This window comes from Colossoma macropomum, unplaced genomic scaffold (assembly GCF_904425465.1).
Source record: "Colossoma macropomum unplaced genomic scaffold, Colossoma_macropomum, whole genome shotgun sequence".
NCBI classification, from domain to species: Eukaryota; Metazoa; Chordata; class Actinopteri; order Characiformes; family Serrasalmidae; genus Colossoma; species Colossoma macropomum.
This window is the reverse complement of record NW_023494796.1, coordinates 23,322,725-23,350,013: the sequence shown is the minus strand read 5'-3', so window position 1 is coordinate 23,350,013 and position 27,289 is coordinate 23,322,725. Positions and strand designations below refer to the sequence as shown.

General features: G+C 38.0%; 1 protein-coding gene across 2 annotated transcripts in view; it reads left to right on the top strand.

Annotated features, from left to right (window-relative positions):
- LOC118816657 (protein Dok-7-like) overlaps positions 1 to 14,199 on the top strand; it is a 30,613-nt gene extending 16,414 nt beyond the window's left edge. The window contains exons 9-13 of one of the 2 annotated variants that reach the window (XM_036583159.1): positions 759 to 1,325; positions 3,257 to 3,345; positions 5,813 to 5,882; positions 10,873 to 11,004; positions 13,715 to 14,199. In XM_036583159.1, the coding sequence (XP_036439052.1) occupies positions 759 to 1,325; positions 3,257 to 3,345; positions 5,813 to 5,882; positions 10,873 to 11,004; positions 13,715 to 13,878 (1,022 nt within the window). In that variant the 3' untranslated portion in view covers positions 13,879 to 14,199. The remainder of the gene's footprint in view (positions 1 to 758; positions 1,326 to 3,256; positions 3,346 to 5,812; positions 5,883 to 10,872; positions 11,005 to 13,714) is intronic. The other variant, XM_036583160.1, reaches the window with a different exon arrangement.
- The last annotated feature ends 13,090 nt before the right edge of the window (positions 14,200 to 27,289 follow it).

Sequence of the window (27,289 nt, the reverse complement as noted above, 5' to 3'; positions counted from 1 at the left end):
AAAATTAGGACTGACATAAGCAACATTTCACAGACTTTGAATATTTGTTGGTATTTCCAAAACATGTACTCAAATACTCATTCTCAAAATCACCCTTAAAAACAGTAATGTTTACGTTTCATAATTAACCATAATCTTAAGTATGTCTGTTACTGCAGTTTAAAATATATTCAGTAGGCAGCAACAAGATATTAACAGTCAGGTTAAAGTTCAGGTTCTTGCGCCATATGTTGCTATAGAATTTGGGATTTTTAGCCTTCTCATTCAGCTATTTTAGGTATTGTAGCACTCTCATTCAAATAGTTTAGGGATTATAGAATTCTCATTCAAATATTTTAGGGATTGTAGCCTTCTCAATGAAATTAACTTTCATAAGTCATATAGACGCTAGGGGTGTAACAAATTGCATTTATTGTTTTAATTTTCACCATTCAAGGTTTTAGTTTGAGATTGTTTTATTTAGTTATTTTATGTGGCTATAGCAGGGGTCAGCAACCCAAATGATAGGAAGAGCCATTTTGTCCTTTCAACAAAAATTTGGCCCTTGGGAGCCACAACATTTTATGTCCATTTTACCATCTTGGCTGTAAATATGGCTTCTTCCTACTGCAAAGAAAGAGAGAAAGAAAAAAGATTGCTTGAAACAATTGTTTTAAAACAATTGTTTAATAACTGAATAACTGTCTTGTTTTTAATAGAATATATAAAACAATAGGTAAGTAGAGACTTTTATAAAGCTGCTTCTCTCCGAATATCAGATACCTCGGCAGGTGAAAAATCAGCCAGTCTCAACACGGATGCCATGGATATTCCTACTAATCAGGAGCAGAATCAAGAAACTGAGTCTTCTGCAGTCTCCACTGTGATCAGTTACAGCACAGAGAAGCTGTCTTTTGGAAATTCAAACACTAATGAGAGACTGCAGGAGGGACGCCCAGAGAGCTATATAGACAGCTTGTCTGACCTATTGGGGCACTATTGTCCAGGAAAAGCTGTTATGGTGTCAGCCAAACCAAACCCTATGTTATCTAATCCAATGGGGTATTATTGTCCTCCAGGGAATGATAACTTGAGAGCAGTCAAAACCAGCATGTATGAGCCAATGTTAGCATTATCACCTGCCTCTCTTGCATCCTGCCGCCCGCATCATGCAACTCCTTCCCATCATACCTCTCACTCACCGATCTATGAGAACTGCCTGCAGTGTAGGAAAGGACAGCATGGCTGCATGGTGCCCAAGGCCACTCCTCCAGAAATTATAGGCAGCTTGATCCAACCAGATCATCCAGATCCCACCATCAGTAATGGAGAAACCGCAGAAGAAGGTAAGAGATCGGCCAGTCAGCAGCCACAAGCTTCAGGTCAAACTGGACGCCTTTTTACCCTAACCCAAGAGAGTATTAGACCCCTTTTTTCCTCGTTTTTTTCTTCTGCTACAAAGACTTTTCCTTCTTCAGCCTTTCCTTCTGTTTCTCTCCGACATTAATAATAAAAACACTTTTTCCTCCCTCTCCATGTGTGCCCTCTTCCTCTCCTGGCCTGTTCCTTTCTCCTCTGCCTGCTGCTACCCCCCTGCGCTCTCCCCATGCTCCATTGATTGTTCATTTTGTTTTTTCTGCTTGTGCTGTTTTGAAGGTATGGTTAGGTGAGTGGAATATCAGGCTTAAGAGAGTATTTGGGAAGCAAGATGATGTCATATTCATTATTTCAGGGCCCTGCCCAAGAGTGTCTGTCTGTAGAGCCATTATGGGTTTTTTTGGCTGAGAGAGATTGCCCTGTTTTGGTGACACTCCATCTCCCTGATGTGTAGTAATGCGTTTAATATCTACTCTGGAATAGAGATGATGCACCTATGTGTGTGTGAGTGCAAGTTGGTGTGTGTGTGTGAGAGAGAGAGAGAGACAGAGTGAGAGATTGTGTATGTGTGGGTATGTGGCAAGCAAGTTTTGAGTAATGGCACCACTTAGGCTAAAAACATTTGGGCAATCCAGCAAACTCTGCCATCTGAAGCACCATCCCACAGATTCACAGCCAAATGTTCCAACTCTCTTCCGGCTTGTAGGCTTAGCTGAATCTTTCCACAGATCTGCAGCCTTGGATCGGGGTGGCATGTATGAAAATTCTCAGAGCCACTGTGCTAATCTTGGATGAGTGTTTGCTTTTCACATCCTTGTGAATTGTCTTAATATAGGAGGGAGAAACTACTCACGATGCTTATAGGATACTTATAGGATACTTCCAGTGCTGTGCAAGTCAGAGACCACCCTTGATTTATTTAATTTCCAGTTTAAATGGCAATTCAGTGCAAGTTATTCAATTTTAAGTTCTGTTTATCCGATGGCGATAATTTTACTGGTCTACCAGGTCTTGTTTTTAGGAGTCTAATTTTTTCTGTATCTCTTAAGCATTTTTTTGCACTCCATTTTTGAAACTTTTTTTTTTTTTTGCTAATTTTCCTTTGACTTTCTCCTTTCTCTGTGCAGGTGGATTATCCTACATAAAACTTCTTCACAGAAATATCTCTTTTACCTGATGGCTGTTTTAATTAGAAAAAAGTTAAATAAAGGGTGATCTCTGATTTTGCATAGTATATTTTATGTAACTTAGAAAAACTAGATAAACATTATTGGTGGGACACTATCAGTCAACCTATTTCTGCTTTGCCTACAGATGCATTCTTTCATGGCAGCTGATGCAAGGTTAAAAAACCTTTATAAAATACTTGGGAGAAAAATCCATCTAAAGAGAATTCTTTGAAATACAGTCACCTCATAGCATTTGGTTTTTAGTTGAATGTTCTACACTACCAGTCAGTTTCTCACCAATCAAAATTATGCATTTTTTCCACTGTGCTCACTTTAGCTTGATTACATGACAAAAAACTACACCAGATCAATCCCAACAATGCAATCTTTCAAACTCATGCAACATAAATATCATTTAAAGTATAGATGTTTTGATAAAAACTGAGTGTGCTATACTTTCTCAGTTCTTGGAATGGAATTATTGCTCACATTCTGCAAATCCTATCCAACTTCACAAAAAAGTTGCTGGGAAGGAATACATTTGTGGGCACAGCGTAGATGTATCAGTCCTTGTGTGTTCTGAGCAAGAATACAGCAAAGAATGGGGACTAGATGTCATCCCTTAAGGTCTGGTGCTAAACCTCCCCTCTAAACTGTGATTTGTTTATAGGTTCATGTGCATACGTAAATATGGAGTCAGTCAGATGGCATTTCTTGTTCTTCTTGTGCAGATAAGAAGCAGAGAAGTCATGTGGAGAAAGGAAAGATGGATCCTTCCTACGAGATCATGGAGGCCCGAGCAGCAGACAGGAGCCCAGAGGTAACCCTCCAGGCAAAATTTGTGGTAGACACTTAAGTTCTGTTAGAGCTGTTAATTCAGTTATATGTAATGTATATGTAATATGTAATTTTACTTGGAGGAATTAGAACCTAAAATCAACAGATTTGTGGTTCATTTGTATTCATTAGGGCTGCCAAGAGATTAAAATAATAAGTAGTGATTGTGGTAAGTAGCAGTAAATCATAGTAAGTTGTATAGTTAATCGTAATTTATTGTATATATTTGCTCTACTTTGACCCTAAGGAAAGATTCCTTCCATTTAAAAAGCAGTGCATGTTTTTATAGCAACATGAGTGGACAAAATAAGCTTCATCAGACTGTAATCTTTAATTTCAGCAAGGGAACATGAAAATCATACAATTTCCATATAATGATTGCTGTTTCCAGCATCCAGTGAAAGTAGCAGTGACGTAATGTTCCAACCAATAAATGGACATTCCATACATATCATCCGTGCAAACTTGATGCCTTTCAGCAAAATGAGTTGTTTTAAATGAACTGAAGCTTTAAACTTCACTATTTTCATAGTCTTTCAAAGGTGCTGAAGCTATGGCTTTAAAAGCTGTATTTGAAAGAGAGGGCTACAATGGTGAATTCTAACCTAGCAACATACAGCTCACAAGCAGCTGGATTTCAGATGGTTAGAAGGGTCAAACTAAGCAAATGCATTTACAGCGTTGGAAAAATTAGTGGGGTTAATAATTTTTCGCATTAGTAATATATTATCACAGACAATTTTAGTATATAAAATGCATAAAGTGAAAGAGAGATGTTATACATTTAGAATGCTTCAAAATCTGAGGTATTTTTAATCAAATGGACAAAACTAATTTTGAACATCAGTCTACCAGTAAGGCACAAACATCATGACTGTTCAGCCTTGTTATCCCTGACATTCAAGCTGCTCTCTTATTCATCAATCATTACCCCATGTGGCTTCAACACCAAGTGAAATAAAGGGTCTGGCACTTCAGACAGGCTGTGAGAGAGAGAGATGTTTGTCCTCTCTTAAATGTCTAAGCTAGTTAAAGCTAGTGCTGAGCCCAGTGTTTTGAGCAAAGCGTGTTGTGTAAGAGATTGGACAGAAATTTTCTCACCCTCCTACAAGACAGAAAGAGAGTCAGAAAGAAAGAAGCCTCTCACACAAACACTTCTCTCCCTGTTGCATTCTCTCATTGTTTGGTAAACATACTTCATAAAGCATGCTTACTGAACCAGTACAGTGAACCGGTGTAAGCCTGTAATATGGCATGTGCCTGTACAGACAGGTTACATATTAGACATGGAGTGGTGTTTCCAAATGGCCCTGTGTGGGTGTGTATCAGCATAAACGTGAGTAACTCTCTCTGCTAATTTAATTACAGTTCAGTACTGCATTCACACTACATCTTTCATCTGCTGCAATTATGCACATTGCACTTTGATACCCCCTTCTGTCCCTCTCTCTCTCCCTCCCTCTATCTCCCCATACCACTCCCCATCTCTCTATACTCTATAAATGGATCGAATTAGGGATAATATTGAATTAATAAATTGATTAAAGGGCACAACACAAATCAGCTTTTTATTCACCATCTCATTCAAATTTTCCGGTCCACCTTAAATGGAGTTACACTGAGGAGCCTCGAACGTAGAATGAATATTGAAGGTTGGCAAATACGAAGCCAACATCAGCTCACCTCAAAAAATGCATCAAACAGCACAGCAGAGCTGTAATCAGTCAGTGGAGCTGTTGAACGTGTCTCACTGGCTATGTTCTATTTTTACACAATATTTAGTGTGCTGGTATGCAGTTTAGGATGCGAAAATAATAATGCAATGGTGAATCAGAGCCATTTACATTTTAGCCTTCGTTTGTTATAACTACAGCAACAAATCAAAAGAAATCAAATCAATACACACAAAGGCATTGGTTAATATGCTTTAAAATTTGCTTAGTGTTTAGAAAAAGTGTTTAAAAAACATGTTTTACCACCTTTGCTGGATTAGTTATGGCTTTATCTCATTACAAACCGCCACAGCATTGATCTTGATGTTACCTACCAAAATGGCGGCAGCGTGACTGTGATGTCATTGAAATACTATGTATTAACATATGTAAAATGTGTTGTTTTTTGTTACAGCACAAAACCACTGAAGAGGCCTAGTTTTCATATATGTACTGTACAGGCTGAGGTGTGAATGATATGTTTTGAAATTTTAACAATTTATTAAGTGACCATAAGACAAGTTAAATCTTGATACTAGGTGCTAATGATCAGCTGTAAATCTCATACGGGCTGCAAATAATTCAGTTCCCAATGCACACGGTGCTAATTCACTACAGTGATTTGACAATAGGTGTACTATAAATAACACCTCTTTTTCAGGCTGATAGTGAAGCATTGAGATGAAAATGTATGCAGCACACAGTGTTTTGTTAAAGTCATATGCGTCTCCCTTTTAGTCTGATGAGAAGAGCAGATATGAGCTGATGGGCAGCTGTGGACAGCAGAAGAGCCCTCATGAGGCTGAAGGTGAGTGACCACAGGTTTCCTCTGTCTCAGTAAACAACACAGTAAACAGCAGACTCATGCAGCATGTAAATACTCTTGCTTGTCTGACTGATAAGCTTACCTTTGATTTTTATGCTGGAGTTCTTGAGCTTCTTTTAGACATACTCATATTTCTTCATCTGTATAGTTACAAACATGGTTTAAAAAAGAGCTTTTTTATGCTTAGACTTGGGTTGAGGTTTAGGCTCACATTTACTGTTTTGGTTAGACTTAGGTAAGAGTTAAGCTTAGGCTCAGGGTTATAGTTGAGGTTATAATTCATTGTAAGGTTTAGGCTTAATATAAGATAGATTTAATTATACTAACGTTTATGTTGATACTGGATCTTGAAAAATATAGGAGCGTTTGTGTATGTACAGTACTTTGCAAAGGTCAGAGACCATCCTTCGTTTATTACATTATTTCCAGTCAAAATGTCAATTAAGTTATTCATTTTAAGAAGATATTTCTAAAGGTAAAGATAATTCACTTGCATACATAAGGGGAAGATCAAAGGAAAATGAGCAAAAACAGGAGTTTGAGATGTTGGGGATTACTTGGACCATGAGGAACAGAAAATGCAACTTCTAAAAAGGCCAATTTATAATCCAGGCGACAAGTGTCACTTGACAAAAAATGGCATAAAAGAGAATTTGTGTCTACTAGGCTGTTGCAGACTTTGTCGCACACTCTGACTGGATAGAAACTCAAAGTTCTATGTTCTGGATTGTTGCCGTGGTAACAGAGTGTGGCTGTGTAATCTTCACCCCCGCACTGCACTTTCAGACTCACTGGAATTTTTGGGAAAACTGCAAATCTGGCAACCCTGCATGATGTGAAGGAACTCTTGAGTGAAACACACGTGTCGAAACCGAGCAGTGTTTCTGGTTTTCCAGAGTGTTGCAGTTTCACTACTGTTTTATAAGCTGCGCTGTCATACAAGTTTTCCTAAAAACGACAGATGATGTTCTACTCTGATGTTTTGTTGCAGGCACAAGACTATGAAAGCCTACAGCATGGCAACCTCAGTCAACCACAGTTTGTTTTGTTTTTTTTTTGTGTGTTTTTTTTTGTTGAGCAACACTCGCTTGGACTATAAATTGGTCTTAAAACTGAACTTTGGAGTTGTGGAAAAATATCCCTGCAGATTTTTTTATAAAACTGAAAAGAATGGAAGGTGTAGTAAAAGCAAAGGGTGAAATTAGATTTATTTGTTGAGGCTTCTGTTTAAATTTCTGTTAAATATGTGTTTTCTGATGCTGGAAAATAAACAACTTGTACTTAATGGCCTTTTTTGACTGCACAATAAGTAATCGAATGGCCTGACGTGTACAGTACTGTATGTGTGTGCATGCATGTGTAAGAATTGCATGTGTAAGTGTTTCTATGCTTGTGTAGTAGGCATCAGATGCCCAGAAGCTATAGGGGATAGTAACGATGCAGCTCCTTTCTACACTTTTGGACTGTATATAGCTCTAACATCCACAGAAGCAGGACAATTTGTCATTAAAATGGCCTCAGGGTAGCGAGGTTAATACCTTAACTGATCTTCAACTGAATTGTGGCTGTTACAGGATAAAATTGTATCATTATTTATGTGTGGATGTTGGGGCACAGGCACACTGTATGTCTGTATGGTACAGTAACTGTAATGGGATCTGAAAAAAGGTAGAAAAGAGACTAGAACCAGACCCTTGTGAAAATTTTCTTACTGATACTGATTTTGAGTAGGTACAAAATTCTGAGAACTGTTAATATCCATCAATCTAATTTCATACAGTCAAAAATTAAACAGTAGACCCCAGTACTTTAGTTAAACAGTGCGTTAACGATTGGTGTGGTATAAGTAAGTCTGTTTTTAATTTCTTAAACTCATGAACAGCAAAACCTCACCCAGTCTTAAATAATAACCTTGAAACAGATAATTAGAATGAACTCTCAAGCAAGAGCAAATTTAAAGTACTTTGTCTGCCCTATTCAACGAAAGCACATCAAATGAACTGAATTATGTTTCCCACAAAATTGTCTTACTTCATTGACCAAATGATTTATTGGTCAGGCCCTAAAATGAAACCTGTAGGTGCTGCCCAGCTGCCATGTGTTCCATAAGTCACCGCCCATGTAGCACCTCCATTGTCATACCACAGAACCATCGCTATCACTCATAAAGAAAGGGAGCAGAGCAGGCAAAGGTCAAATGAGGTCTGTCCTTGCTCTCCTGGCAACTTTGTGTGTCCACTGGACAGTAAATTCTGTACATTCCACAATCGTACAATAGATATACAAAGCTGATCTCTTCATTGAGTAGGAAGGTTAAGTCCAATAGTATTATATTACCATTAATATAAAAAATAATAAAAGTTTATATTAAATTTTTAAATTAAATAATAAGTTTATATTAAAGATGTCCAGGCCCAGGTCAGGATTACAAAAGCATGAATTTTGCTCTGGGGAAAATGCAACTAAGCATCCTATCTTGCTCCTACAGGCCAATTGGGGACCATACAGAGAACTTTGGTACATAGGACGGGCGTTGTGTAACTTTGATTAGATTATACAGCATACATGCATCACGGCTTAAACGTTCTCATGATCACTACGAACAGTGTCTATTGTGCTATGGTTAGCCTCAGCTATTGTTGGCATAGTGGATGAGAAAACTATGCAAATGTAGCTTTCAAGTGGGCTTTCTGTCATGAATACATGTAAAACTGCTTCCAATATGAATACAGACAGTAACATTACTGGCTCTGCAGTAGAGGCTTGTTTGTATAGGCGTGAGGTTTAACCTGCACTTTTTTGCCCGCCTGCATAATGTGTGCTGTGCCGATATGTGCGTCCCCATTTATTTCTATTGCAGCCTCTGAGATATCCTGGAACATGACCTGCCAAAAGCATAACAGACTGTAAGATCAGCTCAATTACAAAGTGTACTTTGCCACTGAATGGCTTAGTATAGATGTCATAGTGGAAGCATCAGAACAGAAGAGTTTCTGTTTTTCTCTTTATTGATCCTTCTGCTGTCAGGCAGTCAGCTCTCAGTATAGTTAGCACTCTGTGTTCTTCACCATTTTGAAAACTATTTGTGGTATCTGAAGGCAAAGGGGATTTGGGGATTTTTGATGTTTAATTTTTATTTGCTTGCCATTTTTTTAGATTTTAATCATGTTAATTTAACATTAGTAACATCCGTATAGTGGCATGCTAAATCATGGATAGCTGGTAATAGTCCATACATTTTGTAAATGTTGGTTTTAACTCATGACTTGGAGGAGTTGAATTCACTGCAAAAAGTGGTATTGTGGCATGTGAAATAATCTTACATCTAGTCAATTGAGACTGTTGTAAGAATATTATAATATTATTTTGCTTGTCATTTTATCTAGTAAATTAGTTTTATCTAGTACATTTTTCAAACAAGTAAAATTATCTGTATTGTCTTCAAACCAGCTAAATTATCTGCCTATAGAATAAGACCATTGCAAAAGACAAGAAGAACATCTAAAAATATAGTGTAGAAATACAGGGTCCAAAAGTCCCTGGGCCCCAGGGAACCCAGTGTTGGTTAATCTTACTCTTGTAGGCACACATTGTACATTTACAGAGTATATGATGTAAATATCTTCCCAGTGTCCACTAAGTGGCCGTTCAACATTCTCATTCCTTAATGTGAATTGGGCAGTGCTAAGCTTAGGTAGTGTGTATGTAAGCAAGGTCCTCCCCAGTCAGATGGCTGATATGGTTTTGACTGTGTTCCGCTATGATCTTTCTGTGTTCAAGATGGTTAAACTTACAGAGAGAAAACTAATCTAGCAAGCATCACAGAGCTAGCAAGAACATCCATTCGCCTGTTTGCTTGGCCAACCAGACCTGCCAGCATTTCCTGGATTCGCATCCAGCAGCGAAGTGAACAAGTACCTTATCTTCTCAAGCCGTCGCTATATAAAAGCCAGTTTTGCTTAGTTATACACTTTGCCTGCGTTGTTGTGTTTAGTTCTGCCTCAGTGGGCATAGCAGGCTGGGTGTCGTGTACTGAGGGCTGTCAATTTGGTGTACTCATGAGAATATTGGGCCACATCCAGACAGTTCCCAGATAGGTCTGTTAAGCATTTTTCAGCCATGCTTTATTTCGATCTTGTTTTATTTTTTTTTATTTTTTATTTATTTATTTTTTTTTACTTTAGATTTCAATCTTGTTTTTTTTTTCAGTCAAACTTTGCTAGATGTTTCATTAAACAATCAATTTTAATATTATACAGTCATTTTTAATTATTTACACTATGTTCCCTGGCACTTTAAATGTGAAAATAAACAACAGAAATTTTTAGAATTTTGGAAGAATAAAGAAAAGTAATGACAAGTAAAATGAAGAAAAAGTATTCAAGATTCTGTGCAGTTTCTAGTTCTGAAGCTCGTGTTCAGACCATTCTTCGCTGGATTTGATGGGCTCTTCAGAGGCTTTTGAATGAACATGAAGACCATGCCAGCTTAGTTGCACCCTGTCTTTTTTCTTTTTACACTCTTTATTTATTTAGCTTCTTTGTATGCACACAATCATTAAAGCAAAAGGGGGACATACTAAATATTAAGAAATCCTTAAATTTATGTAAATATTTCAAAGACCCTCTTTTTCACTCAAATTGTTATCCATGTTATCCAGATAATGTCATTTGTAATAAACTGTATTGAATTGAATATGAGTAAAATATAAGCATTTTCACTAGTGGTCCTTCAAAACACAAGGTCTCTAAAGCCTGAATTCTGTGTGAAACATGACACTGTAGTCATTTCTCAATTTGTGCCCCAAGAGCAGTCTTCTGTATTTGTACAGAACATATTCTAAAACAGGATGTTTTGATTTACAGGAGCTTAGAGGTCATTAAAAGTTTATTACTTGGTTTTTTGAGATAGAATCTGAACCCTTTAGTGTATGTTACTGTCTTGCTGAGGTGTGTGTTTGTGTTCACGCCAGAGGCCTCTGGGGTGACAGATAGGCCGAGAGGAGACACAGTGACATATGTGAATATTCCTGTCAGCCCAACGTCCAAAAAGCAGCTGCACTACATGGAGCTGGAGCTGCAGGAGCACGGCACCGCCATCAGGGGTAAGAATGATGACTCACCACTCAAGCAACGTGAGATTTTACTCCACACATTACTAAAGTGGAGAAGATCACTAAATGCCACCTAAAATGCTTGTATTTTTAGTCTTTAGGCTGGAAGTAGGCCCAATAATTAGCTGCTCTTTGTATACATTAAGATAAATTGTTCCAATAATTTTTAAGGTATGAATAATATACATATTCAGTGCTAAAACTGCCACGCACAAAGCTTTTTAAAAACAGTAAAAAAATCAACAATTAATTGCTAATCTAATTGTTAGATTAGCTGCATGTTATAGGTCTTCTTGGTGAGCCATCTGCAAATATTTAATACTCTTATAAAATACAATTAGATTTATCAGCCTAAATGTAATATTGGTGCTGATCTACCAGTTGGGCTGTAATCAGTTGTAATCAGTAATCATGTGGCTTTTGAGGCATTAATCTTTACTCAGTTAGTGACCTGTCTATCTAATAAAAGCTGAATCAGCATCACAGTCTAAGGTACTGATGTTAAGTGAGCACTCACAGTAATACGAACTCAGCATTAATATTGTATTGCATCTGATGTTTCTTGAATGGACGTCTAATGATATATCGCCAGTAAATGTGTCACAAATAAATGCAAGGGACTGCTGCGTTCCAAAACAGAAACACCTGTGCAGTATACGTTGGGCGTACTGCCTTTAACTTCCCACAAATTCATATTTGGAAGGGACACAGAGCTGCACCCTAAATTAAAGAACTTTTGAATAAAGTACAGTAGCTGTCATGCAAGTCAAAAACACAAGCTAGTTCATCATTTTAAATGCTTTCAGGTTTGAGCTACTATTCAGACCTCCTAAAATCTCTCTAAAGCAAATTGTCATATGTCAGAGTCATCTGAGCGCATTTAGGCTTTTTCATTTAGATGAGTGCTCATCCAGCATTCATGCATAATTAAATGCAAGCAGTGTTATGTACAGCAGCGAATGCTGGACAGTAATGCTGAATCGTGCAAAGCCATTCTCATTCAGAACAATGTGAAGTAGTGCTTACTAAACACAACAAGGCTTATGGTCTACTTAGTGCAGAGCTTAAAGGGCAAGTTTGGTGGAAAATCAAATGTGCAGTTTTTCCTTTCCTGAAAATATGCATGGGTCAAAAGTATGGACAAAATCCAGGCTTCGAGGTGGTTGCTACTACTGTTTAAAGTTAAGCAGTGTACTTTTGTCTATTTCTATGGATGCCATACAATGTCAGAAACCACATAAAAAATCTATTTGATATTACTTAACAATTCAAAAGTATGTTTTAAGCATGCAGTTTACATGTTACTAATTGATATAAGCATCCATTACTTACTGCATCAGTCTCAGTTTAACCTTACTGCAAAATGAAAGAATCAAACATTAGACACCAAGTATATCTCAGCTTATTGACCACATTTTGGGTAAGGGGAAATATTAGTTTTTTTTTCAGACTGTCACTTTCAGGTGTTTAAAGTTTAACCAGCACAGAAAAAGTGCACCATGTTGTGCAAGTGTTCCCCTCTTTACCCAAAAGCATCACCGGAATCCATTTATCTGTAATTGTATTCCCCCCATTTGTTGCCTTGGCTACACGCCTATGGTTTCACAGTGCTTATGGTTTGCCAGCGGCAGTAGTGAAGCAAGGGGGTGAGGGACAGCGCTGGAACAGCTCCTCTTTGTCACACTCACGGATCATTGCTAGCTGATGTGAGAAAGGTTAATTCATTGTATCAGTGATAAGCAAGACTTCATGCGATTTTATCAGCTGGACTCAGCTCTGCTGGACTGGCACAGGTACACCTCTTTAAAGGTGAAGAGTATATATAAAACATACCATTATTTTATTTTTCTTTATTTTGTCTGTTGGACAGTACAGTAAATAGAGCACACTGGGGTAAAATAGCCTTAAAGAAATGGATTGGTTTAATTGAGTTTTGATGTAGTCGTTCAGCCAAGACGTTTAGTGTCCAAATTTGACTTATTTGGCTTAGCACAGGAGCTACAAGGCTAATGTTGCTAACAAACACTAGAAGGCAATGGACTTTCACATTTTTGCTAATTAATATATCCCCAAAGCTTCTCTTCTCACCCACTCAAACTGCATCCAGGTCTTCATTAAGGTTGCAAAGAGCTTCACCATGTAGCCAAACGCTGCAGGCACCCATTTTAGACAACAGATGTATGCACGTGAAACTGACATATGGACACTACAGATTGTGTTCCTGATTTTTGTTGTATGTTTTTATAAAAAACTGTTAATCTTACATTTTTTTTAAACTGAAGATATATGTTTATAATTAGAAACAACAGAAATCACAAACATAGCATCTCTACGCCAGTGTGACATAGATGCACAGGAAGGGGAAACGCGGATTCTGCAGGGGAGTCAGAATTTGGCACAACACTGTCTTTTTATAGTTCACAGTAAGTCATATTTTGTTCTAAACCACATCAAAAATTCTTTCCGACCTTAATACACACCTGGTGCAGTTTGAGAGCAGGTTTGAAGACATACGGAAAAGATTTGGGTGACTAGTGTTTACTAGCAACATCAGCATTGACACCAAATATGGAGATATATAACATTATACACACTATATATATATATATATATATATAACAATAATTGACTTTATTTTAATTTATGTTACATTATTATATTTTCATAATAACTATCTAACTATTTGTGTTTCACTCTACAGGGAAAGCCTCTACTAAGTACGCCCAGATTGATATCACTGCGACAGAGACCGCACACAGAGTGGGTACCCAGCATGCACTAGGGCGGGAGGAGGGACTTCAAAGATTGGAGCAATGGAAAAAAGGATGTGCACCGCCGGAACGTCATCATTCTTTACCTCAATAATATAATAAATATGCCATCACTCTTCATCACAATGATAGTGATGACATCGCTCAGAGGCTCAGAGACAGTGAAGTAAAGAAACAGTGATGGCAGTTGGAAAAGTCAGTCAAGTTGGGCTGCTCTGGTCAACAGTATCTTTCCTCTTTCTACTACTTTGGACATTAAAAGCCTACATTGAATGATTCGGCTATTCATCTCAGGACAGGCCTGTGAGCTCATCACAAAGCCAACGTTGACGATGTGGAGAGTGGAATTACCATTGGAGAGAACATTGGAGGCAGCGGTGTAAATGTCTGTCCCCGCGGCCGAAGGTCCACGTTAATTAGCGGGGGTAGTGTAGTTATGCGAGTGCGCTAATGTGTAGTTTATTGTGTGGGCGTGTGGGTGGGTGGGTGTGAGTGTGATAATAAGAGTGTCAGAGCTGTGGACACAGACAGTGTGAACATGGCTGATTATAGCTGAGTCACCACGCACGCTCAGCTCCCTGCAGCATCTCCACAGCGTCGCTGCTTTAATCAAATACACACGCATACGCCGTTCTCCCTTAATCGAATACATACAGAAACACACACACAGAAACTCTTCTGCTTAATCAAATACTGCACGCCTCACACAACACATCAAAGCTGCAAACACATGGCTCAGTTAGGTGACATCAGCCCTAATAAATATCACACACTAGCTACCTATTGGATAAACCTAGGATCAGGCAGTGCTGTTTCAATATAAAAAAAAAATAATGATGTTTTCAAAGTACATTGTTACAAAGTACATATGTTACATTTTCTTTTGTATTTTATTTTTTCCCCCAAGCACTAATGATAGCGTTTGTCGTTTTGTGTAGCAAAGCAGTGATAATTTAATTTTACGTGACCATTTTCCGTTATCTCTTTTAGATAAGTTTTACCTCTGTTCTGATTGGCTGCCCTCTGTTGTGCCTCAGTCAGAAAGCAGTCTGAACTGTAACACTCCTTATTACTTCAGTGTGAATGGGTGGGGCTTCAGTGTGAATCTGCTGTAGGCTGAATAGGCAGACTTATGTAATTGTGTGACATTACAAAACTCAAAACAAAAAAAAATAATAAAAACAGGCTGTTTTGCAGCTTAGTTTCCACATGTGAACTCTGTGGACTGGGGAGCAAACGGTACATTTTGAAACTTTAACAAAGTTTACATCATACATAAAACTCTTACTTCAAAAAAGTGAGAAAAATGTAATTTTTCCATAGTATGCGCCGTTTAGGTCAATTTTTTTTACAAATTGGGTGAAAACCTAAAACATAACTTTTTGTAAATACTCTGAGCTAAATATAATTAGCTTATGAATATCAGAATTATGATTATTAGATATTTATATACATTTGAGGTGGCATTTTCACCTTTTTGTGGATGTGTTACGGTTAAGATAGTAGATGCATCCTGCTTAAAAGGGGAGTTCCAGTGATTTGTTAAAAGCTCTTGATAACTAAACCATGAAGAGGTAAACAAAATCATTTAGAATGGTTTGATGTGAAATGCTCTGTTCTGGAGGAACAGAATTGTGCAAAGCAGTAGTGATAAGAACTAGACATCTAAAGCATTAGCTGTCTCACAGAAAACAATGCTTAAAAATATGTTGCAAGATTACTTAGACATTGCTTCATGGTAGTTTTCCAATATACTTAAAAAGCCTAAAATGTTTTTTTAATTAAATTCAAAGTAGAGAGGTACAAGCAGGACTTATAGGTTCCCAAGAAAGTATATTTTTCAGATTTGTCACTGTTTTGCCTTTATAAACATTACATTTAAAAACTTAGAAGACATGTTAGAATACTGATCTACTCCTTGAGTAGTAAATAAAATGTCCACAAGTTTCCCTACAGTGCACCATTTCACACCAAACCACTCTGAAATGACTTTCAGGGATTATGCAGAAATGTAGAAAAATCTGTGGAATTCTGCTTTCAACAGGCATGTCCTGATTTGTCAGTATTTTGTATTTGTTTGTGTATTTTAAACTAATTTTAGCCTGTTTATTGTACTAAAAGTGTGTCTTTTTGCCCCAGTATAGATGTACTCTTTTTATTTATTTCTCTTAGTTTATTTGTATGTTTTCCCTTGCGTTGATGCTGAAAAGTAGAACGATGGCAGTGTTCCTTAGGCCAGTACAGCTTTCTCCTCTGTGATACAGAATGGAATTTATATACAGTATCGAATTGCACCGGGAGCTCAAGATGCTTTGATACATAAGGGGCCCGGTTCGTGCTTGGAATAAGCTATGCCATACCTGGAAGGACTTGGATCCTCTGCCTGATATGATGGATTTATGCCAGCATCCGATTGTGCATATGAAAAGGTACTCTAACTTGGGCAAAGTTGTTGGATTTATGCACTACAAGCCACCACCTCAAGCCAGTCACTCTCAACAGAATTATTACATCAAAGTCACTGCTGTTTTTATGGCACTGTAAATATGAGTATGTCTTACAATATTGTAGTGTGTAATAATATTTTCTTTTCTTTTTTCTTGCAGTGATGTTTTTTTTTTTCATGTATTTCATATAAACATCATGTTTTTAACAAGTAGAAATGTGATAAGGCCCTAAACTGGTATCGCTTTCTTTCCTTTGAATGATTATGGCTGCTTTCCAGATGTCTGCCTATATATGAGCTGAGTGGGCTAGTGGTGCCTGCGTTTGTGATGACTCCTTCCAGAGAAAATGAGCTAAACAGTTAATTATTAGCCTCACATTCTTCCTCCACACTCCGCTTTCTGCAATCAGTGCTTTTATATGCTTGTTTATTTGTAAACAGTTATGAATGAAAGCAGTATGGAAAATCATGCAGCATATTATATGGTTTAAATGGGACAGAGCGCACCAGCAAGCCTAGTACACTGTTATATGTGTATTTCCATTGTGGATGTCCATTGTGGCTCATCTCTCTTGTCAGTATATTAGGAAAACATGGGTCAGGTGTCCTCTATCCCGTATCAGGTTCTCTGAGTAAGGTTAAAGATCCGTATTATTGTATTCTAATTAAAAACAGGTCAGCGATGATACCTGAGACCTGGGGCCCCGTCCACACATATCTGGATATTTTTTCGTAATCCACATCATCCATTAACAGTGTTTTTGAAAATCTCATGATCCTTACAGGAGCACAAAAATGACTCAGAAACGCTCACAAAAGCATGTCAGCCTGGTTGGAGGCGATAATACTTCATAACATTTCATGCCATCCGCCTTAAGAAGAACGATGTGAGCATGTGCAAAATATAGAGTGTGCTACAAAGATACTGCAACAAAATGACAGCGGTGTTACAACCACAGTAAGCTTTGGCTTTCAGATCGCCAGACCACCTTTGAAATCTTACACAGATTCAAAGCCCGATTTCTGTCAGAAAATAAAAGCTTTTTTGGAAGAATTTTTCTGCCAAAGAAGAAGAGAACCCACGGCTTGCTGTGGTGTCATCATTTATGTTGCCGTGGCTACGCAGCTGTCTCTGAAACACGCGCGCACACACAGTAGAGTTTCCTAGCTTTTCACTCCACCATTTTATTTATGGAGTTAATTATATTTTAAAACTGACTGGTTAATGATAAACTCACATATCTTCAGAATTAATTCGATATTTTAAATATTTGCAATCAAGTTAGCGCCCCATTTAAAAGATTGCATTCTGATGCCTCTGCCCTATGAAAAGTAAAGCTAAATTCGATTATAAACATTATCACCCCCAAATTGCCAAACACACACAATCAATCCAGTCATCAGCCAAGTTCTCTATGCTTGGTAAATAAAAACTGCAACAGGCAAGTTAACAGCATGATGTGTTATATGAAAACACTCAAAACAGTCTTCAGAAATCTCCACCCTAGAAAGCATTTTCAAAAACCACTGTTTTCATGTGGGGACTGAAAAAGTGCATGTTGAAAAATATCTGGATACGTGTGGATGGGTCCTCTGATGTGTTTACAGACTTAATGAGGAAAATTTTAGCCGCCTTTTAGCATTGCAACATATTTTGTCTACTCTATGGGTGTCAGAAACTACATTAGCAAGTCCCAGTAACAACAGTTTACACAGGGCTAATTAGTGGTGTATAAGATTACTTGTTAATTGCAATAGCTTTGTTGTTCTAATGCAGAACCGAAGAAGCAAACTTTGAATGTGGTTGGCTGACAGTTGGAGTAGGGGGGAAATGTACACTTCATTCTCTTGCCTGTCTTAAAGAATGAACTGACAGGGCATTGGCACAATGGAGCTTTGGTTCTTAAAGCAATCCTCTGGTATTTTTTACAGAAAATAGAAGGATCATTTTTTTCTTTTTCTGTGGCTTGAAGGGGAACTTTAGTTAAACAAATGGCAAACAGTGAATGGATACTAGGAAGACAAGAGATCCAGCAGTTTTTGCTGACTTTTGTGTCTTGTCTGTTCATAGGCCTTTGGGGACCGATCCTTGTTCTCCCTGTCCCAGAGGATGTGTTTAGTGAGGAGCCACGCAGGAGGTGGAGAAGGTTGTTTAGGGCAATCTCCAGGCCTCTCATTACTGTGACATGGCTGGCATTTGTTCTCTGATTGGTTCTCACGCGCACGCCCGAGGGAGTTTGGGTCACCATGGCAACTCGGGGTCAGTGGAGATGATGTCAGATACCAGAGCGGCTCTGAAACTTCAGAGAGCCACTGATCTGTCCTTTGTTGTCATACATTCACCCAGGGCCAGCTGACACTGGACAGTGCTTTATCAGCAAACCGTGCACATGCATACTCATTCGTACAGTATGTGTTGTATCCTGCTTGCAGTGCTTGGAGACACTCACTCGGTTTAAGTGCCTACTTAAGGACTTCATAAAACATTTATTATGCATGCAGAATTCATTAGTACATCGCAGATATTTCTAAATGCTGATGTAGACAGCTGTATGCAGTGTAGACAGCCTCAAGTAATGTTTGGCTCATTAATGTCTTGGCAGTATTTATGAGCCAGTTATGAATGAATGCTGGAGTAAAATTGTTATTATTATTAATTATTATTAAGTGCTGTTAAGTCGACTCCGGCGAGCATATGGATAGTGTTTTTCTAGAATGTCCTGTAATCTGTTTGGTTCTTTAGGCTTCAGAATGACTTGTCGTATCCATCCATCCATCTTGTAGCTCATCATCCTCTTCCTCTTTTACATTCAACTGTTCCAGGGATAATGGCCTTTTCCAATGAATTGGTTCTTCTCAGAATGTGTCCAAAATAAGATAGCTTTAGAGTTTGGTTATCTGAGAAGTGAGTGTTCATTTGATTGAGGATGTGTCATTGTTTGTCTCTGGAAGGTCAAAAGTCTTCACCAATACCGAAGTTTAGATGCATGAAGATTTTTCCTATTGCGCTTTTTCATTGTCCAGCTTCCATAAAAAAGACCACAGCCTAGACAATTATGTTTTTTGTTTGTAGAGAAAAATTATTGCTTTTGAAGATCGTTTCAGGCTCCTTCATCCTAGTCCTGCCGAGTGCCAATGTGTTTCATATTTCTTGAGTGCTGGATCCTCTGTTGTTAATAATTAATCAGAGTAGGCAAAAGCTGCCCACCATGTCCACATCTTCTGCATTAATGGTAAAGTTTCAGGAATTTCATGTTGTCATGACCTTAGTTTTCTTCAAATTAAGCTGAAGTTCCATCTTTTCACTCTGTTCCTTAACCTTCCTTAAAAGGCCCTGCAGGTCTTCTAGATTTTCTACTATGACTGTTGTATCATCTGCTTGGTGGCCCTGATTGACAAACTAGTAAATGAGTGCATCTACAAGACCAACACCAAAGGTGGGTTGACCGTTCAACTTGTATTTAAAAAAAAGGGTCTCTTAGCCAGGGAAGGTAGTTAGTCACTGAAGCCTGTTCCATTTTGTGGGATCCTTTGAATGCAGCAAAGAAATGCACCCTTCATTTCTGAGAATTAGGACTCAGCTGGTGTATCCTTTGAGACTTTAAATCACCCACAAGCCATCATGTGCAGGCCAAAACCTTTTCAAATCTGATGTAAACAGCAGTAAGTGCTTAAGATGCTGAGATATTTGTAATGAAATATAAGCTTATTTTTTTTAGATGTTGGATTTAAGTGTGGCGCTTTGCTTACATCAGTAAGCCATGATGTGTCGATACAATTTATTAAAGGTGCAGTGTGTAAGATTCAGTGGCATTTAGCAACCAACTGAATATCCCTCCCTCAACGCTCCCTTTCGAAGCGCGTAGTAGAACCTACAGTGTCCGTCATGCTTCTTTGACGATGATTAATCAGCCCCCCTTTTTTTCTTGTGCTAAATAATGAGTAGTAACCTCCATTTGTCATAATTTGGGTTCTCAAACTTCTCACTTTGTCTGTTCTGGGCTAGTGTAGAAACATGGAGGCCTCTGCTGGAAGAGGATCCACTTCTTATGTAGATTAAAAAAAAATTGTATTATTATATATTATACTATATTATTCCTGCTAATAGATCTCTCTAAATCTTACACACTGCACCTTAATGTTCTTGAATGACCAAACACTAAAGAGGAGCTTTCGGACAGCACCGCTGGCAAGATCTCTCACATGCCTTGACTTTGAGATACAACTTATATGTAAGAGGGGAGTACATTTCTCATTTGATTATAAATTTTTAAATTTTAAATTTAATACTTATCAAACCTCAAATTCGGTTTGATTCAATCCAATTAATTTCATCTCATTTTGAATTATTTTTAAAAATACACAAATCTAAAATTAATCACTCAGTAGTGATATATGTACAATAAAAACAAGATATCAACCATTTTTTCTTGACATCCTAAAATAAGCCTAAAAATTTAACATTAATGTATACATTATCGAACATTACTATTATGACCTACAACATTCCAAAAAATGCAGCTGAACCACCTCCTTTAGATTGATGCATCACTATACACCAAGACAGTTTTACATGCCTAATATAACGTCACTGTCGGAACAACATCTCCAAAATGGTAGCTTTGCAGGACAAGAAAAAACTTCTAGTGATTGAGTGAATATCAGTGTAGTGAGATTTTGTTCATTTTGGAGCATTTATATTGGTCCATTCATCATAAAATGCTCACAGTGAAACGGCAGCTGGCATTTCATGTAAAAAGAAATTTCAAACAATAAAAAAGAAGATAAAATATTTTGATCAGACATTGACGATTAGTAATCAAGTATTCTTTTTTCACCAGTCGATTTATCAAACTGACAGATTTTGCTGGCTGGCAGTGATTTCTCTTGGCTTACAAGAAGGCTGGAATTCTCTGCAATTCATGTCTGTATTTGCGCGTGTGAGAGAGAACATGTGAGCGCCTAATGTTGGCACTGGTGTGTGTGTGAGTGTGGCCGTCACAGGTTGTTGCTGGATACAACTCAATTACAGCCTCATCTCTCTTGCAGCCTCTCTGCTTTTTCAGTTGAGCCCACAGGCATAGCTGAGGAGAAGCTGTGTAATCATGTTACATGTATATCAGCCTTTTTGTTTTTTTCCTTCTGTCCTCTCACTTTTGTCCAGACCCTTTTTCCATTCACACTCTAAAGTACTGTCATGGGCTAAATCTGAAATAGATGGCTGTTTGACACAGTTCTTGCATAGTGTGTAAAATGCACTCTAAAGCACATTATAGAGAGCCTTTTCAGATTCAGCCATGTCTGTCAACATGGAACAAATGTCCATCACTCTAGTTAAATTTCTTTTTTTATGTGATAAGCTTATCATCAATACTCAATTATTGCTTTATAAATCCAGTGCTTATGTATGTCTTATTTGAGCCCATGTTTTTCCCCTTAGTGAGTCATGTCCGTTTCCTTTGGCTACTTTTGCATTTTTTGTGTATATTGACTCTTTTCATAGTTTTTTCAACCTTGATAACCTCCAATCTTAATGCTGTCATATAATATGCTCTATTTAATACTTACTTAACTTGGTCATTTGCTAGACATTATATGTGCCATTAGGCAAAGCAGAACTGACAGTTTATCAGGCATTAAGAGTTAGTAATCAAACATTACATGTCATATTAATTGTATATGAATGTCCCTAATTACTGAGTTCAGAATTGTGAATTGCATTAGCTGTAGAAAGTTACCTGAGAGGTGGGCAGCCAACATACATTTTCACAAGTTTGTGCTTGAAGGTGAAACTTAACAAGTTTAAATGTAACACGCCACAGCCATTCGAGTTTTCTGAAGTCATTCCAAACATGCGACGAAGTACTCGGCTGCTAAACTCCATGACGAAAAAAACACAGTTTCTGTATCAAGCCAGTCTTGTGTACAAGTGGGATAATCTAGTTTATGCATCTGTCAAGAGAGATGAAGTGCGGTGGCATCATTTCTGCGTAAATGAATGTCAGTGGAAGTCCGCGGGTTCTTCATTACCCACAGTATTGTGCGTCTGAATGGGGTCTGTAGTGGCAGCATTTGCCTGGAACAATCTGAGCGGATTGGGTGCATCTGCGAGCATGCATTTTGAGCCGTTCAGTGAGATTATGCGTAACGTGAAGGCCATTACGTGGCGAGTGGCGAGTTTGAATGCTGCTCGAGTCTGTGATGCTTTTTACAGTTTTAGCACTGCAGTTTTCCATTGAGATTTAAGTGGTACACCTGTAGGCATTGACTGGTGTATGTGGCACTGGTGTCATGCAGGTACTGCAGAGAGGTACTAGAATGCTTTCACACGCTTCTCCTCTATATCTCTCACTCACTCTCTCTCTCTTTCGCCAGCACACACCCTGCCAGCTCCCATAAGCTCCCCCTCACCAGCAGCTCTCAACATTAGTCACTCTTTTCTCATTCCATGCTATTTCTTGCTCTCTCCGTTTTTAAATGAAATGACCACTTAATCATATGCAGCATAATGGACTGCTTGCCAGAGCCGTTTCCGCTATAGATTAATGTGCCGTGGTAGGTTGGCTACAAATATTTTTTTTTTCAATATTTATTTATTTTATTTTTTTTCAGTCTAGCTCAATTTATCTTGTTCTTTCCCTATTTCTTTTTCTCTTTCTTTCCCCATTTTTGTCTTTCTCTCTATCTCTCCTTTCCTCTGTATTTTTCTCTATTTCTCTGTCTCACTTTCTCCATTTTTTGTACCTTTCTTTCTCTCTCTCCACATATCTTTCTCTTTGAATCTCTCTCTGCTTCTCTATTTCTCTCTTCATTTCTTTCTCTCTGTCTTGATTTCTCTCCACATCATTCATTTTTTCACTCCATTCCATTCTAACACCTTCTCTCTCTGTCTGTCTCTCCCCAATTCTCTCTCTCTCTGTCACTCTTTCTCACTCCCTCTCCCTCTCCAATCATTATCCCTCTTTCACCTTCTGTCTATCTTGAATGCTTGCTCTCTATTTTTGTACTGTACAGCTCTTTCTGTTCTAAAACAACAGCTCAATACACTGTGGTGAGAGACTGATGACCCAAACAGGCCATTCCTCCTCGTGCTGGAACACTAAGGAGTGCAAAGCTGGGCTGAGTCTAATGGATAGAGATGGGGGACAGAGTGGGTAGTCATGGTGCCCTTTTCCTCACATATTTCGGTAAGAAGACAGCTTCTGCTGCTCAAAACCTCAGTCTTCTTCACCTCACCTCCTCCCAATCCTCTAAATAATGCTCCTCCTCATCTTCATCCCTTTATGTTACACAGGGGCAGCACTAGACTCTCACTCTGGGTGTAGTGTAGTGAGGAGCTGAGAGGCAGACAGTTAACACAAAAAAAGAAAAATGTGTTGCAAGCTTTAAGGAAGCTGAGCGATATGACTAGTTACAGTAATAGACCTGTGAAGTGCGTCATTTTATAGTCAGTGGCATGCCCATATAAGGAACTCCGGGTCTAAGCGTTTTTTTTTCACAATGGAGGAAAAAGAATGGTGTTTTTAAAAATAAACAACAGTGTTCTAAATATATGTTTTTATCCTATGTACGGTTTTCCTCTGAATGTCACTGGACCCTCTGAATTAAGAAGTCGCTAAATGGCAGAAATATGCTTATTGCTAAACCCTTGCTTTAAGAAGCTAACACTTCTGAGCATTGCAATGACATTGCTTGAAATTAACATGAGCACTATTATATAACACTAACTAATCAGCAATTAACTCCCAAAGCAACTTAACTACCAAATTTAGCAAAACTTGTAGGTTTTTTGATGAAGTTGCCGATCTTATGGTATCAATTCACTGTGCAGCAGTGTTAGCTTACATGTAGCAGTAATCATATGTTTAGACTCTTTACTGACCTCATAATAGACGATCCAGTGACATTCAGAGGAAAAAGTACACAGGACAAAATGGACTTTAGTTTACCACAAAGACCCAGAGTTCCTTGTATGGGTATGTTGCCTACTACAAAACGACAACACGACTTCAGATGTCTATACTGATAAATTGCAATACTGTATGTTTTTTTCTTAGTTGTTTCATTTTCAGTTTGGGGTTTTTGAAGACCTCTGTTGGGAATGTGTAAGAATATTTTGTACCGGGGTTGTGTTTCAGACCCCTTCCCTGAGTGGATGAATCTGATCATTGCAAGTAGGTTAAAAGAGCATTCAAAGAAGACTCAGTCAAAACTTGGCGAAAGACACATCCCCCGAAGATGTGAGTGAATTATCTGCTATTGTCATCATATTATCATCTGTATAACATTGATTTTGCATTTGCAATCTAAACATCGAGCCGCACTTTCTTTTTGAAGATATGCGTGTGACGTTAGTACATGAACATGTAGGTCATGGTCTGAAAAATTCCTTCGTAATCCAACCTGACACTCGCACTTGCGACTTGAAGCAGTGCCCACACACCTTACTTTGACTTGATTCTCCTGACTTAGTACTGCTACTTCTTTCAGGTTTAACAAAGAAACTTACATAGTGCAGCTTTACATAGTTTTTCTGGTAAAAAATAAATTAATAAATAATGATTTGTCCATTCCAACTTGTTCATAAATCTCAGAAAAACATGATAACATATCGTGTATTGTCACACATTTTTGTGATGATGTATTTTTGTCATATGCCATACCCTTAATTGTAAGGACTTGGTGAAAGATTTTTTCGAGCCTGGCAGTGGTTTCTAGAACTAATCCCTATGTAATAGGGTTGAATCTATTATTATTCCTTATTTTTATTATTATCCATAGTTTAGACGTTGTGAAAAGATACCTGTAATAATAAGCTTGTTTCCCAAACAAAGCCATAATTAATCACGTGTGCAAATGCAAGTGTTCAGGACGTATTCAGCAAGTGTGAAAAATGACTTAGAGGTGAAATTGACCGATCAACAATTTGTGAGGCTGATTTGATGATTTTGTGATTTTTTGTGAGCAGTATTGGTAAATATTGATCCAGTCACTGAAGAGATGTTTTTGTTTGTTTTTTTTTTTTTGTGATCAGCTCTTTAAAATGTAATGTTTTTATATAGATATGTACATACGCTGAAAAAGTAAATTTACTGGATTGGAATGATCACATAATTTCTACATAAATAAAATGCTACATCAACACAATATCAAGTTTCCTTTTTTTAGGCAGCAATTATGTTGATGCTATTCAAACTCTGGTGCGCACTACACAAGCGGACCAAGACCCCGCTAAGCAGGTTGGTCTTTGCTTCAAAACAAACTCTTTGTTAGAATTATGATCACAATACAGATTAAAGACGTCCAAATTAACCAAAGACAGAACAAACCATTGTCTCAAGTTTCTGATGCTTCTTGCCACATGTATTTGTTTTATAATCTCTTCATAAGCTCTGAGTTTCGGTTGTAAAATGAGGTTGAAGCACGTTTGAAGTCATTATAAAATACTCAATATACACATTTGACTGCACACATCAATTATGTACTGAATAGGGTAATCAAGTGATTATAAAATGTAATTGCGATTAATCACGTAACTTTGTAGTTCATTGCAATTGATTGCAAATTTATTTCATTTTGTTTTCTGTTGAAATTTTACCCCAATGAAAGATTTTTAAGTGCAGTGAGGTTATATTAAAACAAGTGAACACAATATACTTCATACAGATTTACTTAACAAGTTCATGTAAGTGGAAAAAAATAAAAGAAACCTAATTGTAAGGGAGTTAACTTCAACTCCTTAGCTAGTTTTGTCTCTCTGATTCATACAGCTCATGTATCCTGTGGCATACAGGATACACAAGCTGTTTGATACAGACCTGTGGTTGAGTCATTGGATGCGATCCAAATTTGTTGTGCAGACCTTCGTCCTCCACTGTGTAAATCTGAATGTTGCAGCCATCCGTTTAGCAGTTGCTACTATTAATTTGCTGGAGATTGTCACATCCATTGTTTACCGCCGAACACTGTCGAGTGTGATCTGTCACATATTAGCAGAGCGTTATATGTGTGCTTGGCTTGCATGCGAATGTACTCCGGTGATAACTAAACTCAGCCTGACAGTAACTACACACAGCCTTAGTGTTGTCAAGCAAGCAGTCTGACAAAGTTTTGAAATCACGAGGCCTCCATCATTTACCGATTCAAAGAGTATAGAGCGCCTTCTAATACAATCCAATTCACTTGTAGGCTAGAGTGGCTCTCATTCAGTTTTCAGCTTGAGCTACGTGTGATTGCGTTATCATTGCATTAACTTTGACAGCCCTAGTATTGAAGCGCCAAGGTCTCTCTGTTTTGTTGAAGCCCTGAGCCACTCAAGATTTCACCACTTTGTGTGCAAGACCAAGGTAACGCAGGGAGTCTCGTGGCTTGCTGCTCTAATATCACAAGACAGATAAAACAACAAGCCCAGATAGAACAGAGAACAGCATGATACTGAAAGTTCTGTGGACATTATCACAGTTAATGGTCCTAAGTCAATAATGGTCATAAACTTTTGACTTTTTACATCTTTTGGCTCGATATTAAATATGTTAAGTATTAAAACGCAAGAATGTATAATTTTCTGCTTTGGCATGGACTAAGGATTTAAATGCACCCTTACAGAGCACCAGTGTGAGGAACTTTCCACTGAATTTAAAGGCAGTTTGTCTTGTATGTAAATAAATCACTGGAATATTTAAAGGTTTTCTTCAGTCCTATTTGCAATGTGCGAAAACATGGAGCAATTGAGTTGCTATCTGGCTTTTTTGTCTTTTTGACCCTTGGCCTCCTCCAAACGTTACGCTTTGGCACCCCTGCAGTAAATACAACAGTGGCCTCTCTCCAAGTACACATGGCTGATCTCATTTGAGGCAATACTGAGGCTAGTTCTTGCTTTTTTTGTGTTTTTGTCTTTGTATTGTTTGTTCATGTGTACCTGTCATAGAACTCATATCCAGGGTTATTTTGTCTGTCAGACCAACCGTATCCATTACTGACCCTCCCACCTTGATTGTGGCTTTAAATCAGAGGCAGCAGAAAAGCGAAGTACTTAAAAACCGCACTTGAGTGAAGGGTC